Source organism: Sus scrofa, chromosome X (assembly GCF_054392235.1).
Source record: "Sus scrofa isolate SSC_HxYL_T2T_F1_AM1 chromosome X, Sscrofa_HxYL_maternal_Yorkshire_Landrace_v2.0, whole genome shotgun sequence".
Lineage (NCBI taxonomy): Eukaryota > Metazoa > Chordata > Mammalia > Artiodactyla > Suidae > Sus > Sus scrofa.
In genome coordinates this window covers 68,549,227-68,562,711 of record NC_139401.1, presented here as the reverse complement: position 1 = coordinate 68,562,711, position 13,485 = coordinate 68,549,227, and the positions used below count along the sequence as shown (strand labels likewise).

Sequence of the window (13,485 nt, the reverse complement as noted above, 5' to 3'; positions counted from 1 at the left end):
GCTAGAGGGGTTGTGGAGAAAAGGGAACCCTCATGCACTGTTGGTGGGAATGTAAGCTGGTACAGCCACTCTGGAGATCAGTATGGAGGTATCTTAGAAAACTATACGTAGAACTACCATATGACCCAGCAATCCCACTCTTGGGCATATATCCGGACAAAACTCTACTTAAAAGAGACACATGCACCCGCATGTTCATTGCGGCACTATTCACAATAGCCAAGACATGGAATCAACCCAAATGTCCACTGGTAGATGATTGGATCAGGAAGATATGGTATATATACACAATGGAATACTACTCAGCCATGAAGAAGAATGGCATAATGCCATTTGCAGCAACATGGATGGAACTAGAGACTCTTGTCCTGAGTGAAATGAGTCAGAAAGACAAAGACAAATACCAAATGATATCACTTATAACTGGAATCTAATATATGGCACAAATGAACATTTCCACAGAAAAGAAAATCATGGACTTGGAGAATAGACTTGTGGCTGCCTCTGGGGAGAGGGAGGGAGTGGGAGGGATCAGGAGCTTGGGGTTAACGGATGCAAACTCTTGCTCTTGGAATGGATTTACAAGGAGATCCTGCTGTGTAGCATTGAGAACTATGTCTAGATACTTATATTGCAACACAACAATGGGAGGAAAAAGTATGTATACATGTATGTGTAACTTGGTCCCATGCTGTACAGTGGAAAAAAAAATAAAATAAATAAAGAATCATGGAAACTCATCTTTTGACTTTAAGTCAAACAGTATCTTTCTAGGGCATTTACTTATTTATGGAAACTCAATCATACCTTTTAATATCTTATTTTTAAGATAGCTTTTGCATTTTAATATCTTATTTTTGTACAACTTGTAGCATTTCTTATGAGCTGGTATCATACTTGCAAGTCTTCTGTCAAAGGAATGGTTTACTAGAAATTCACCTGTGCCATGGTCAAATTATTTTTAAAGTATGATGTTTGACTAATAATGCTATAACCTCTCTCTTTTAAAAAATGTTTTTATTGAAATATAATCAACAGAAAACATTGTTTAAATTTGAGGTATATAGCATATTGATCTGATATATTTATTGCAATGTGACTACCACTGAAGTGTTAGCTAGCACCTCTATCTTGTCATATAATTATCATTTCTTTTTTGTAGTGGGAAAAACTAATATTTAGTTTGTTATCAACTCAGAAGTTTATAACACAGTTTTGTTGTCTGTAATCACTGTGCTGTGCATTATTGCTCCAGGACCTAGTTTATCTGCCAGTTGCAAGTTGTACCCTTTTAAACAATATCTCCCCAGTTCCTTCACCACTACCCCCAGCCCCTGGTAACTACCATTCTACTAGGTTTTTATAGGTTCAACTCCTTTAGGTTCCATGTATAAGTGATATAATACAGTATTTATCTTCCTCTGTCTGACTTATCTCACTTAGCATAATGCCATCAAGGTCCATCCATGTTGTTGCAAATGGCACGATTTCCTTCTTTTCACTTGGCTTAATAGCATTCCATTAGAGAGAGAGAGACAGAGAGAGATAACACACACACCACATCTTCTTTATCCATTCATCTGTTGACAGACACTTAGATTGTTTTCATATCTTGGCTATTATGAATGATACTACAATAAACATGAGTGCACATGACTCTTTGACATGCTGTTTTCATTTCCTCCTCACCCAATAGTGAAATTGCTGGGTCATATGGTAGTTGCATTTTTAATTTTTTTAGTAACCTTTATACTTACTATTTTCCCCAGTGATTATTACCAATCTGCGTTCATACCAAAAGTGTACAAGTGTTCCCCTTTCTCCACATCTTCATCAATACTTATCTTTTTAATGATAACATATCTGACATGTGTGAGGTGATATATAATCACATTGTAGTCTTGCATTGCATTTCCCTGTTGATTAGTGATGTTGAGCATCTTTTCATGTACTTCTTGGCCATTTGTTTGTCCTCTTTGGAAAAAACGTTTCTTTAAATCCTTTGCCCATTTTTTTTTTCTTTTTAGGGCCACACCCGCAGCACATGGAAGTTCCCAGGCTAGGGGTCCAATCAGAGCTGTAGTTGCTGGCCTACGCCACAGCCACAGCAACTCCAGATCTGAAGCACATCTGTGACCTACACCACAGCTCACGGCAACACCAGATCCTTAACCCACTGAGTGAGGCCAGGGGTCTAACCATGCAACCTCATGGTTCCTAGTCGGATTCGTTTCTGCTGTGCCACGATAGCAACACTTGCCCATTTTTTAATTGAAAAAAAATTTTTCTGTTTATTGAGTTGTATGAGTTCTTAATATATTTTGGATATAAACTTCTCATTAGATATATGGTTTGCAAATAAGTTCTCCCATGCTATAGGTTGCCTTTTCATCTTTTTTATTGTTTCTTCTGTTGTGCAGTAGCTTTTAGTTTGATGTAGGCCCCCTTAAATTGATTTTTGCTTTTTTTGCTTATACTTTTGGTGTCATATCTAAAAAAAATCATTGCCAAGATCACTGTAAAGGAACCTCTTTATGTTTTCTTCTAGGAGTTGTATGATATCAGGTCTTAAGTTTAATCCATTTTGAGTTAATTTTTGTGTGTGGTGTAAGATAGGGGTCCAGTTTCATTGTTCTGCATGTGATTATCCAGTTTTCCCAAAACCATTTATTGAAGAAACTGTCCTTTTCCCAATGAGTGTTCCTGGCTCCCTTATCAAGTAATAATTGACTGTAAATGCATTGATTTATTTCTGGGATCTCTGTTTTGTTCCGTTAGTCTAAGTGTCTGTTTTTATGCCTGTATCATACTACTTTAACTACTATAGCTTTGTAGTATAGTTTGAAATCAGGAAGTGTGATGCTTCCAGCTTTGTTTTTCTTTCTCATGATTGCCTTGGCTATTTGGGATCTTTGTGGTTCCATAAAAATTTTAGGATTTTTTTTCCCATTTCTGTGAAAAATGCCATTGGAATTTTGATAGGAATGGCATTGGATCTATATATGACTTTGGGCAGTATGGGCAATTTAACAATATTAATTCTTCTGATGAATGAGCATGGGATATTTTTCTATTTTTAAATTATACTTCATTTACAATATTGTGCCAATTTCACTTGTTTTTGTCTTCAGTTTCCTTCATCAAAGTATTGTAGTTTCATTGTACAGATTTTTCACCTTCGTGGGTAAATTTGCTCAAGTATTTTATTGCTTTTGATGCTGTTATGAATGAGATAGTTTTATTTTTTTCTCAGATGTTTTGTTGTTAGTGTATAGAAATGCCACTTATTTCTATAGGTTGATTTTGTATCCTATGACTTTATTGAATTTGTTGATTAGTTCCAGTAGGTTTTTTTTTTTTTTTGGTTGTTGTTGAGTCTTTAAGGTTTAATAGATATAAGATTATATTATCTGCAAATAATGACAATTTTATTTCTTCCTTTTTCATTTGAATTCCTTTCATTTCTTTTTCTTGCCTAATTGCTTTAGCTCAGACTTCTAGTACTATACTGAATAAGAGTGGTGATAGTGGGCATCCTTGTCTTGTTCCTGATCTTAGAGGAAAACTTTTAATTTTTCACCACTGCGTATAATGTTAGCTGTGGGTTTGTTGTGTACGGTCTTTATTATGTGGAGGTATGTTCTTCCTATACTGGATTTGTTGAGAGTTTGTATCATGAAAATATAACTACAACCTCCATCTTAAAAGTGTCTACATGACAATATGGGAGACTAAACCCCCCACCCCCCAAACAACCTCAGAGACCCCTGGGGATAAAGGATGTTATTATATTTTCTGTTCTGCAGAACATATTTAAAATGACATCTTGTGCATTGATAAGATACTGAGGTACAGAGAGAAGAAATATACCCCCCCTTTTAAATTTTTTCCCACTATACTGCATGGGGATCAAGTTATTCTTACATGTACACATTTTTCCCCCACCCTTTGTTCTGTTGCACTATGAGTATCTAGACATAGTTCTCAATGCTACACAGCAGGATCTCCTTGTAAATCTGTTCTAAGTTGTGTCTGATAACCCCAAGCTCCCGATCCCTCCCACTCCCTCCCTCTCCCCAGAGGCAGCCACAAGTCTATTCTCCAAGTCCATGATTTTCTTTTCTGTGGAAATGTTCATTTGTGCCATATATTAGATTCCAGTTATAAGTGATATCATTTGGTATTTGTCTTTGTCTTTCTGACTCATTTCACTCAGGACAAGAGTCTCTAGTTCCATCCATGTTGCTGCAAATGGCATTATGCCATTCTTCTTCATGGCTGAGTAGTATTCCATTGTGTATATATACCATATCTTCCTGATCCAATCATCTACCAGTGGACATTTGGGTTGATTCCATGTCTTGGCTATTGTGAATAGTGCCGCAATGAAGATGCGGGTGCATGTGTCTCTTTTAAGTAGAGTTTTGTCCGGATATATGCCCAAGAGTGGGATTGCTGGGTCATATGGTAGTTCTACGTATAGTTTTCTAAGATACCTCCATACTGATCTCCAGAGTGGCTGTACCAGCTTACATTCCCACCAACAGTGCATGAGGGTTCCCTTTTCTCCACAACCCCTCTAGCACTTGTTATTTGTGGACTTATTAATGATAGCCATTCTGACTGGTGTGAGGTGGTATCTCATGGTAGTTTTGATTTGCATTTCTCTTAGAATCAGTGATGTTGAGTATTCTTTCATGTGCCTGTTGGCCATCTGTATATCTTCCTTGGAGAAATGTCTATTCAGGTCTTTTGCCCGTTTTTCCATTGGGTTGTTGGCTTTTTTGCTGTTGAGTTGTATAAGTTGTTTGTATATTTTAGAGATTAGGCCCTTGTCCATTGCATCATTTGAAACTATTTTCTCCCATTCTGTAAGTTGTATTTTTGGTTTCTTTTTGGTTTCCTTTGCTGTGCAAAAGCTTGTCAGTTTGATTAGGTCCCATTGGTTTATGTTTGCTCTTATTTCTATTGCTTTGGGAGACAAATATACCCCTTTCTAATGCTAAAGTTGTCCTTTGCTTCTTTGTTCCTCAAAGGCAGCCCTGGAAGCATTAGATGAACTGGACCTGTTTGGTGTGAAAGGTGGGCCACAGTCAGTTATCCATGTCCTAGCTGATGAAGTACAACACTGCCAGGTAAGAGAATAATGGGCCACATCATAGAAAAAAAATGTATTCTTACCCAGACTTAAATTTATCCTGAGCTTTAAAATAAGGGGACCTGAATGAGAGTACATAATACGATTTATTACCATGTGCTAAAAATGTCCTATCAGGCATCCTATAGAGATGTTGTATATAGAGCCTGATATAACATCAGCTGTAATATAGATCATAATCCTGTTTTCCCACCTGAGGTTATAAAGGGATCCCACCATAGTATATAGAATTCTGCACTACTGTCATATCACTGGTCTATGGCCTATGCTCCTGAGAATCTTCTTTTCTAAATATACCAAGAAAACAAGAGGTGATCTATTTTGAGTGTTCTTGATAGTGGCTCTGAAACTTTCTCTTGCCTGTGATTGGTTCTAGATATTTGGAGATTAGACTAAGTGGTAAATGCGTATCTTCAGTTTTGTTTAGGGTTACTCCCTGTATTGAAAGATTAAGGTTCTTATCACTGGCAATGTGGTCTTTCTACTCTTCTTCAAACCCTGATTAAATACCTATAGTATTCTAGTGAATATAGTCTTCTAATTTTAAAAATGCAAAATTTTCCACAGAAAATGTGTGTATGGAAGCTGAACCTTCTAAATCCTGCTTTCCAGCAGCTGCATTTTATCTTTATGCTTAATAGTTGAAAATGGAGCAACAGGATTGTGGGTGGGATAATGATGTTGAAGTATTCTTTATCCATTAGCAGCTGCTTAAGAATCAGAATTAGGAAGCATTGAGAGCAGGATTAAGGCAAGGGATGATATATAGAAATAGATAGTTTTCTAAGCTCTCACTATTGAATCATTTTTAGATTTTCATTTGAATGATCCTCTTCCACATAAATCTTTTGAAACTAAAGCTATTAGTTTTATAATCCCAGACCTATTTACTAATGTGCCACATTTGACTTCCTTTCTTTTAGTCTATTCTTAATTCGATACTACCCCGGGCTTCAACATCCAAAGAGGTTGATGCTAGCCTACTTTCAGTTGTTTCCTTCCCAGCCTTTGCAGTAGAGGATAACCAGTTGGTGGAGCTCACAAAACAGGAAATCATCACCAAGCTTCAGGTATGTTCCATATGTGCCTTTCTTTTCTTTAGGGCTCTAACTTTGAAGTAAAAATAGTATCTTTGGGGGCCTTCAGTATGACCTGTATCAGTGATTTGTCCAAGTGATCAGGGTTAACACCACCATTAATAAGATGTATTGACATCGTATATGCCCTGATACAGTGCACTGTGTCCTCCCCAAGGATTCAGTACCTCAATCCAATCATGAGAAAACATCAGACAAAAATCAAACTGAGGGACATTCTGCAAAATAATTGACAGTCTTCCAAAATATCAAAGTGATGACAAATGAGGAAAGACTGAGGAACTTTCACAGATTAGAAAAGATTAAAGAGATATGACAACTAAATGTAGTGGGATCCTAAACTGGATCCTGGAAGATTAAAAAAAAAAAAAAAAAGCACTAGTGGAAAAACTGGTGAAATCCAAATAAGGTCTGTATTTTGGTAAATAATGTTGTACTAAGGTTAATTTTTTTAGTTTTGGTAAATGTTCTATGGTTATATAAGATGTTAATATTAGGGAACAGTGGTTGAAGGGTATATGAGGACTCTACTATTTTTTGGAACTCTTCTGTAAGTCTCAATTATCTCAAAATGTTTTAAATGTGTTTTCTTTAAAAAAGAAAAACTGTGGTCTTTTATTGACTGTGTGAACAGGACCACATAGATTAGTAATTGGGCTGTCACATGGAGTTCCCATTGTGGCTCAGTGGAAACAAATCTGACTAGCATCCATGAGGACACAGGTTCAATCCCTGGCCTCGCTCAGTGGCTTAAGGATCTGGCATTGCTGTGAACTGTGGCGTAGGTCGCAGGTGTGGCTTGGATCTGACATTGCTGTGGCTGTGGCATAGGCCAGTGGCTACAGCTTTGACTGGACCCCTAATCTGGGAACCTCCATATGCCGCGAGTACGGCCCTAAAAAGACCAAAAAAAAAAAAAAAAAGTAATTGCGCTATCACAGACTTATCCTATAGTGGAAAGCCATGGAGAAGATAAAATAAGAACTCTGATTTAGGGAAGAGCCTGTAACTTAGCCCTCACTTGAAATCACATTGCTAAAATCAGTTTCTGCTGCTGGGCTGATATTAGGGTTTTTTAAATTATTTTTTTAGCATCATGTCTGTATTGTTGATAGGTTGGCACATGTAGCTATTGCAAAGGATACATTTCTGATTGATTATTGTACATGCTTCCAACTTGTTTCCTCTGCATTCCCAGGGTCGTTATGGTTGCTGTCGCTTTCTACGAGATGGATATAAAACTCCTAAAGAGGTAGGTTTGTTTTCCTCCAAACGAGTCCAAAGTAGAATGGTCACTATCTGCAGTCTCATTCAGAGAAAATACCTCCTATCACTAAATAGGATAACAATAACTAATATTTGCTACTTTTGTTGGGATTAATTGCCAAGCTTTGTTTGTGAACCTTTCTGGAGTAAATAAAATAGGGGAAGAGGTTGTCCTTCCACACATTGCAATTGGTTAGTTTCAGGAAAGCGCTACTGATGGATGCTTAAATTAGTGAGTGAATGTTTAAGCAGAAACAGAATATTTACATAGTCTCAAAGTTTTCCACCTAAATATTTAGTAATTACAGAGGGAAAAAAATCTTTCTATCAGTACATCTTTTTGGACCCCTTCCACTTTTTGCAGTTGGTTAATTCTAAACAGTACTTGATCTTGAAAAGTTAACTTCCTTTTGTTCCATTGTCAAAAGTTCTCCTTGGAAATATCAATGGATAAAATTAAATATTATTAAAGGGAATGAGTCGTTGATAACCCCTTTCATTGGCAAATGTAAACATCATTTAAGGCTTAAGCATGCTCGTCGAGAGCCATTATAATTTTTTAAATTATAGAGCTCAAACTCTTCTGGTTTACTTCCTCCCTTGCATTTTATTCTTTAAACCTTTTGACTTCTGCCCCTACCAAGCTATTAAAATTGTGCTCTGAAATATCATCATAATCTCCTAAGCGACCAGTCCTTATTCTCCGTGACTTCTCTGTAGTACATCGCTTACCTACCCCTACATTTTCTTGAGGTTTTTTTTTTTTCCTATTTTAATTTCCATAACTCGAAACCATCCTAATTTTTCTCCTCTTTCTGTCCTTCCTCACTGAACTGTGAGGGTTTATCAAGATTTTGTTCTTAGGCTGCTTGTTCATAATCTATAGGTCTACATCTATAACTTGTGCTTGTGTGTCACCTATATAGGGATGATTCTCAAGCCCTCATCTCTCGCTGTCCTTCTAAACACTTCAATTTGTATGTTCTGCTGCTACCTCAAACTTAACAAGTATAAAGCCAAACTCAAGTTTATTACAAATTAGTCTCACTTCATACATGTGCCTGTAGTATTATTATTATCCCAGTTTTACTAGTTAGAGACAAAATACTGGCTAAGGGAGGGGAGTGTTTATGTGTTCTGCCTTCTCTGAAACAAACTCTCAGGGGTAAAAGGCTGTGTTGTAATACCTCTGAACTAGAGATACAGTCTGACCTTGGAGTGATAAGACAGACTTTGTTTATTGTGTTTTTAACCAGGATCCCAATCGTCTGTACTATGAACCAGCTGAGCTGAAGTTATTTGAAAACATTGAATGCGAATGGCCATTGTTCTGGACATACTTTATCCTTGATGGGGTCTTTAGTGGAAATGCAGAACAGGTAATGCACTGGGGACAGAGGGGACAGAGTTTTTAAGCAGAATGTTCTAATTATGTCTTCCTCTTTAGTTAATGACTGTGCTGACCCTGTGTCCTACCCTAATAGGAAGGACACAGTTGACTTCTATAGACTAGTCACTGAGGGCACCATATTAAGAGTTAGAAGACCTGGATATTGCCATCACTCCAACTTGGCTTTTTATAGATATAGAAAGCAGAATAGCAAGTCCTGTCTTCTTGCCTTAGTAATCAGAGGTACTTAAATTTATCTTCTGACTTTGTATGTCTTTTTTTAAAAAAATATATCTTAGAAATGATGTTCTAACTTTACCAAAAAACAATGACAACCCACTGATATCCTGTCCTCAACCCCCAAAATACAGTCATCATTGCTTTTTGAGCTATATGAATAAAGTAGTTTAGAAAGTATTGTTGGAAAACAGCGAGACTAGACAAGTTAATCAAGGAACTTTAGTGTTAGGCATTCTGCAAATTTGCTATATTCTAAACTTTGACATAAATAAAACAGATTTTGAAATCATTTATACTTGGCTACATAAAATACAATTTTGTGTAATTTAAATGCTTTGGCCAATTGTTATCTATAACTGCCAATATGAGTTTAAATAATAGGGTTATGACAAAGTTTCAGAGGTCACAAAGTGCTATTTTACTCTAAATCTTAGTCAACTATAGAGTATCCTTTTTTTTTTTTTTTTTTTTGTCTTTTTGTTATTTATTGGGCCGCTCCCGCAGCATATGGAGGTTCCCAGGCTAGGGGTCGAATCAGAGCTGTAGCTGCCAGCCTACGCCAGAGCCACAGCAACGCTGGATCCAAGCCGCGTCTGCAACCTACACCACAGCTCACGGCAACGCTGGATCGTTAACCCACTGAGCAAGGGCAGGGACCAAACCCACAACCTCATGGTTCCTAGTTGGATTCGTTAACCACTGTGCCACGACAGGAACTCCGAGTATCCTTTTTTTGAGCAAGAAATAATATAAGCAATAATAGACCACCCTATTTTGACCACCCTATTTTGATTCTACCAGCAGTAGAATTTTCTCAGCCCTCAAATTCCACAAAATTGTTTATCCAAAGTGGTGCTTCCTCAAAGAAAGATTTATTTATTAAATGTGCCAACTAAGTACAAAGCACATTCAGGTTTTTTGAACTCTGAGAGAAAAAGTTGAAAGGCCTGGATTCTTTTTTATTCCTTTCTTTTTTCCTGGCTTTGCTCCTGACCACTGAACAGCCCAAGTATTTTCATTGACTTCCTCAGTTTCTCTGTACAGTCATCATACCTCAGAGATATGGGGGGGTTCGGTTCCAGACCACCACAAATATTGCAAATATCTCAGTAAAGCAAGTCAGTTAAAAATTTTGGTTTCCTAGTGCATATAAAAGTTATGTTTACACTATAGTCTGTTAAGTGTATGATAGCATTATGTCTACAAAAAATCAATGTACTTTATTGCTGAAAAATGCTAAACTGTCATCTGAGCCTTCTACCAGCCATAATGTTTTTGCTGGTGGAGGATTTGAAATACTGTGAGATTTACCAAAATGTGACACACAGAGACACAAAATGAGCAAATGCTGTTGGAAAAATGGTGTCGAGAGACTTGCTCAACTCGGTTCCCACAAACCTTCAATTTGTAAATAATGCATTATCCGTGAAGCACAGTAAAGTGATGTGCAATAAAATGAGGCATATGATGAGAATGGTTTTTTCTCTTCATTGAAGAAGTAGATAGCCCTGATATTCTTTGAATTTCACAGATAAAGACATATCACAACTGCAAAGTACGGTAGTTTGGCTATAATGAGACATACACATGTTCTCTAAAAATCACCATCATCTGCACATTTGAGAAGTAAAAACTATTGGGCTTATGGGGAAATATGATTGCAGAACAACGCTTTAAAAGCTTGTCAGAAATACAAAGTAATAGGAACCTAATAAAAACAGTACCACATCCTTATACATATTAAATGGTTAACACATAAATACCGCAATAGATGTGGCATTTGTACCATGAAAAAGCCCTGAAGTTTGCTTGTGGAAATGTGCACTCACTTTCCTACCAGCTCACTCTCAGAGCTCCCCATGCCTGCCACCCTACGTGCCAGAGGAAGAGAACAAAAAGGAGCTAGTATAAGAGAAAAGAGGAAAAGAATGTCAAACGGAGAGGAAGAATCAAAAAATAGGCCAAGGAGAAAGAGGGGGAAGACACAGAGCCACACAGCCAGGGTGGCCATGAGAAGAGAGCAGCTTGGGAATGGCAGAGGAGAGTTGAATGGAAAGTTATAAGACCACATATGGATGGGTTGTGATTCATTGTTTTTCTAAGGTGTGTGCTTGTATGTGCGTTATGTATTCTTACACGACTCAGTTTGGCTGACTGCATTCTCAGGTTGAAATTGTGAGTAAGCAGATGTGAAATTCATGTTATGCTCAAGTTGTTCTCTAATATATCAAATGCACTGGAACAAATTTGTATTTTCAAAACAACATTTATAGCACAACTGACTGTATAATTTTTTCCACCATAAATTATAGTGGGTTTTGTTTATATTTTTTATGTATTACTAATCTACAGCAAATTGTTAAGCAAAAAAATGGAAACTTGGTAGTAATAGAAACTAATTGGCCCTGAAAATACACTTTTAAAAGCAATTACATCTGAAGTTAGGAAGCTGTACATAGTGAATAAACACAGGCCTGTAAAGGCAGGCTGACTTGGGCTTAAATCTGGGCTGAATCTTACACTCACTGTGTGATCTTTCACAAGCTCATAACCTCCTTGAGCCTTCATTTCCTTGTTTAAAAAAAAGGCTTTAATTCTGCACACCTGGATGGTTATTAAAATTAAATGCGTTAAAGTATGCAAAACTCCTAGCATAGTATCTGGCCTCCAATCAGCATTTAGTAAATGCTGCTTCCCCCTTTCCCTTTCACTAGGTGAATACACTCCTTTGCATTAGGACCTTCTTTGGTTACAGACATCCCCTAGATCCCAAAGGGAGCTCTATAAATTTTGTTCTTTTCTCTTATCTACAGGTTCAAGAATACAGAGAGGCTCTTGAAGCAGTCCTCATCAAGGGAAAAAATGGAGTCCCACTTCTACCAGAGCTGTACAGTGTTCCTCCTGACAAGGTGAGCTGGGCGATGCCTTAACATGGAGCTGGGAGAAGAGGACTCAAACTGCCTTGTTTGAGTCAAATAATTTTTAATCATCTGTTTATAATGTTCTAAAGTTTGTCTTTAGGTATAGGACAATAAAATATGATTTTATTCCTTTGAAAATAAATCTTTAAAGCAGGCTTAGTTATGGTACCATTATGTAGCCAGACAAAAGCAAGCCCAAACTTTACAATGGTAATTTCACAGGTATATACTTATCCTTAAATTCATCAAGATGCACACATTAGATATGTATGGTCTTTCTGTATGTCAGCCATACCTCAATTTAAAAAAAAGAAAATAAGAGTTTCTGCGTGACCCAGTGGGTTAAGAAGCCGATTGCAGTGGCTTGGGTCATTGTGGAGGTGTAGGTTTGATGCCCGGCCTGGCACAGCAGGCTAAGGATCTAGCATTTCTGCAGCTGTGGTATAGGTCACAGCTATAGCTCAGATTCAATCCCTGGCTTGGGAACTTCCATATATCATGGTGTGGCCATAATAAAATAATTAAAAATTAAATAAATTGTTCAGAGAATTTTTTTAAATCAAACTTTAGGATTGAGAATGATGTAGAGATCAGTAAGCCAAACTTGAATGATGTTCTGTGTGAACTCTTTAGGATTTTATATTCTCTGCTTTGAGGCTAATCATCTGGGATTATTTGAGTAGATCAGGCTTGCTTGAAAAATGAAGTATGTATCCATTTTCCCAAAATGTCAATTAAGATTACCGTTGTTCCTTCTCTCCATTGCAAAAGAGCATTAGCCTGGGGAGAGGTACAGTTTTCTGTGCTGGTGGGGATGACTGGACCAAGCTCCTAGCAACATCAGCAGCAACACCTGAGAGCTTGTTAGAAATGTAGATCTCAGGCCTTCCCCCACCCCTGCTCAGTCAGAATCTGCCTTTGGACAAGATCCTCAGGCGATGTGTACCCACATAGAGTTAGAGTAGCACTGTTCACAATTGTAGTCATAGTGCTTGACTTTTCATTCCATTGAATATGTGACTGTTTTATGGAGTATGAATCACAATCCAGATTCAGCCTTTTTGTTGTCTAATGTCTTAAATTCTGTTCTTTTCTTTATCTATCTTCCTTTTTTTTTTTTAGGTTGATGAAGAATATCGAAATCCTCATACTGTGGACCGAGTCCCCATGGGAAAATTGCCTCATATGTGGGGTCAGTCTCTATACATCTTAGGAAACTTGATGGCAGAGGTAAGGGAAGACTTCAGGGCTCTTCCATTGTTTTCTGCTTTAGTCACCATAGCAATCAGATTTGTGAGCAACTCACTCAATCTGAAGGATATGTGTTTTGCCTTTTGTATTCTACCTTAATTACAGATTTTCCTCCAGGTCCTTAGAGTGAGAGCATGGCCAATCCTTGACAAAAATCTTTTC

The 13,485-nt window shown here is 37.4% G+C and overlaps 1 protein-coding gene across 6 annotated transcripts in view; it reads left to right on the top strand.

Moving 5' to 3' along the window:
* Positions 1-13,485, top strand: part of PHKA1 (phosphorylase kinase regulatory subunit alpha 1) — a 135,431-nt gene that overhangs the window by 36,895 nt on the left and 85,051 nt on the right. For all 6 annotated transcript variants that reach the window (XR_014835614.1, XR_014835615.1, XM_021080695.2 and 3 more), the window contains exons 7-12: positions 5,037-5,135; positions 6,082-6,228; positions 7,454-7,507; positions 8,778-8,900; positions 11,965-12,060; positions 13,195-13,302. Coding sequence is in view for 4 of the 6 variants with exons in the window: in XM_021080695.2 (XP_020936354.1) it covers positions 5,037-5,135; positions 6,082-6,228; positions 7,454-7,507; positions 8,778-8,900; positions 11,965-12,060; positions 13,195-13,302 (627 nt within the window). In the remaining 2 variants the exon portion in view is untranslated. The remainder of the gene's footprint in view (positions 1-5,036; positions 5,136-6,081; positions 6,229-7,453; positions 7,508-8,777; positions 8,901-11,964; positions 12,061-13,194; positions 13,303-13,485) is intronic.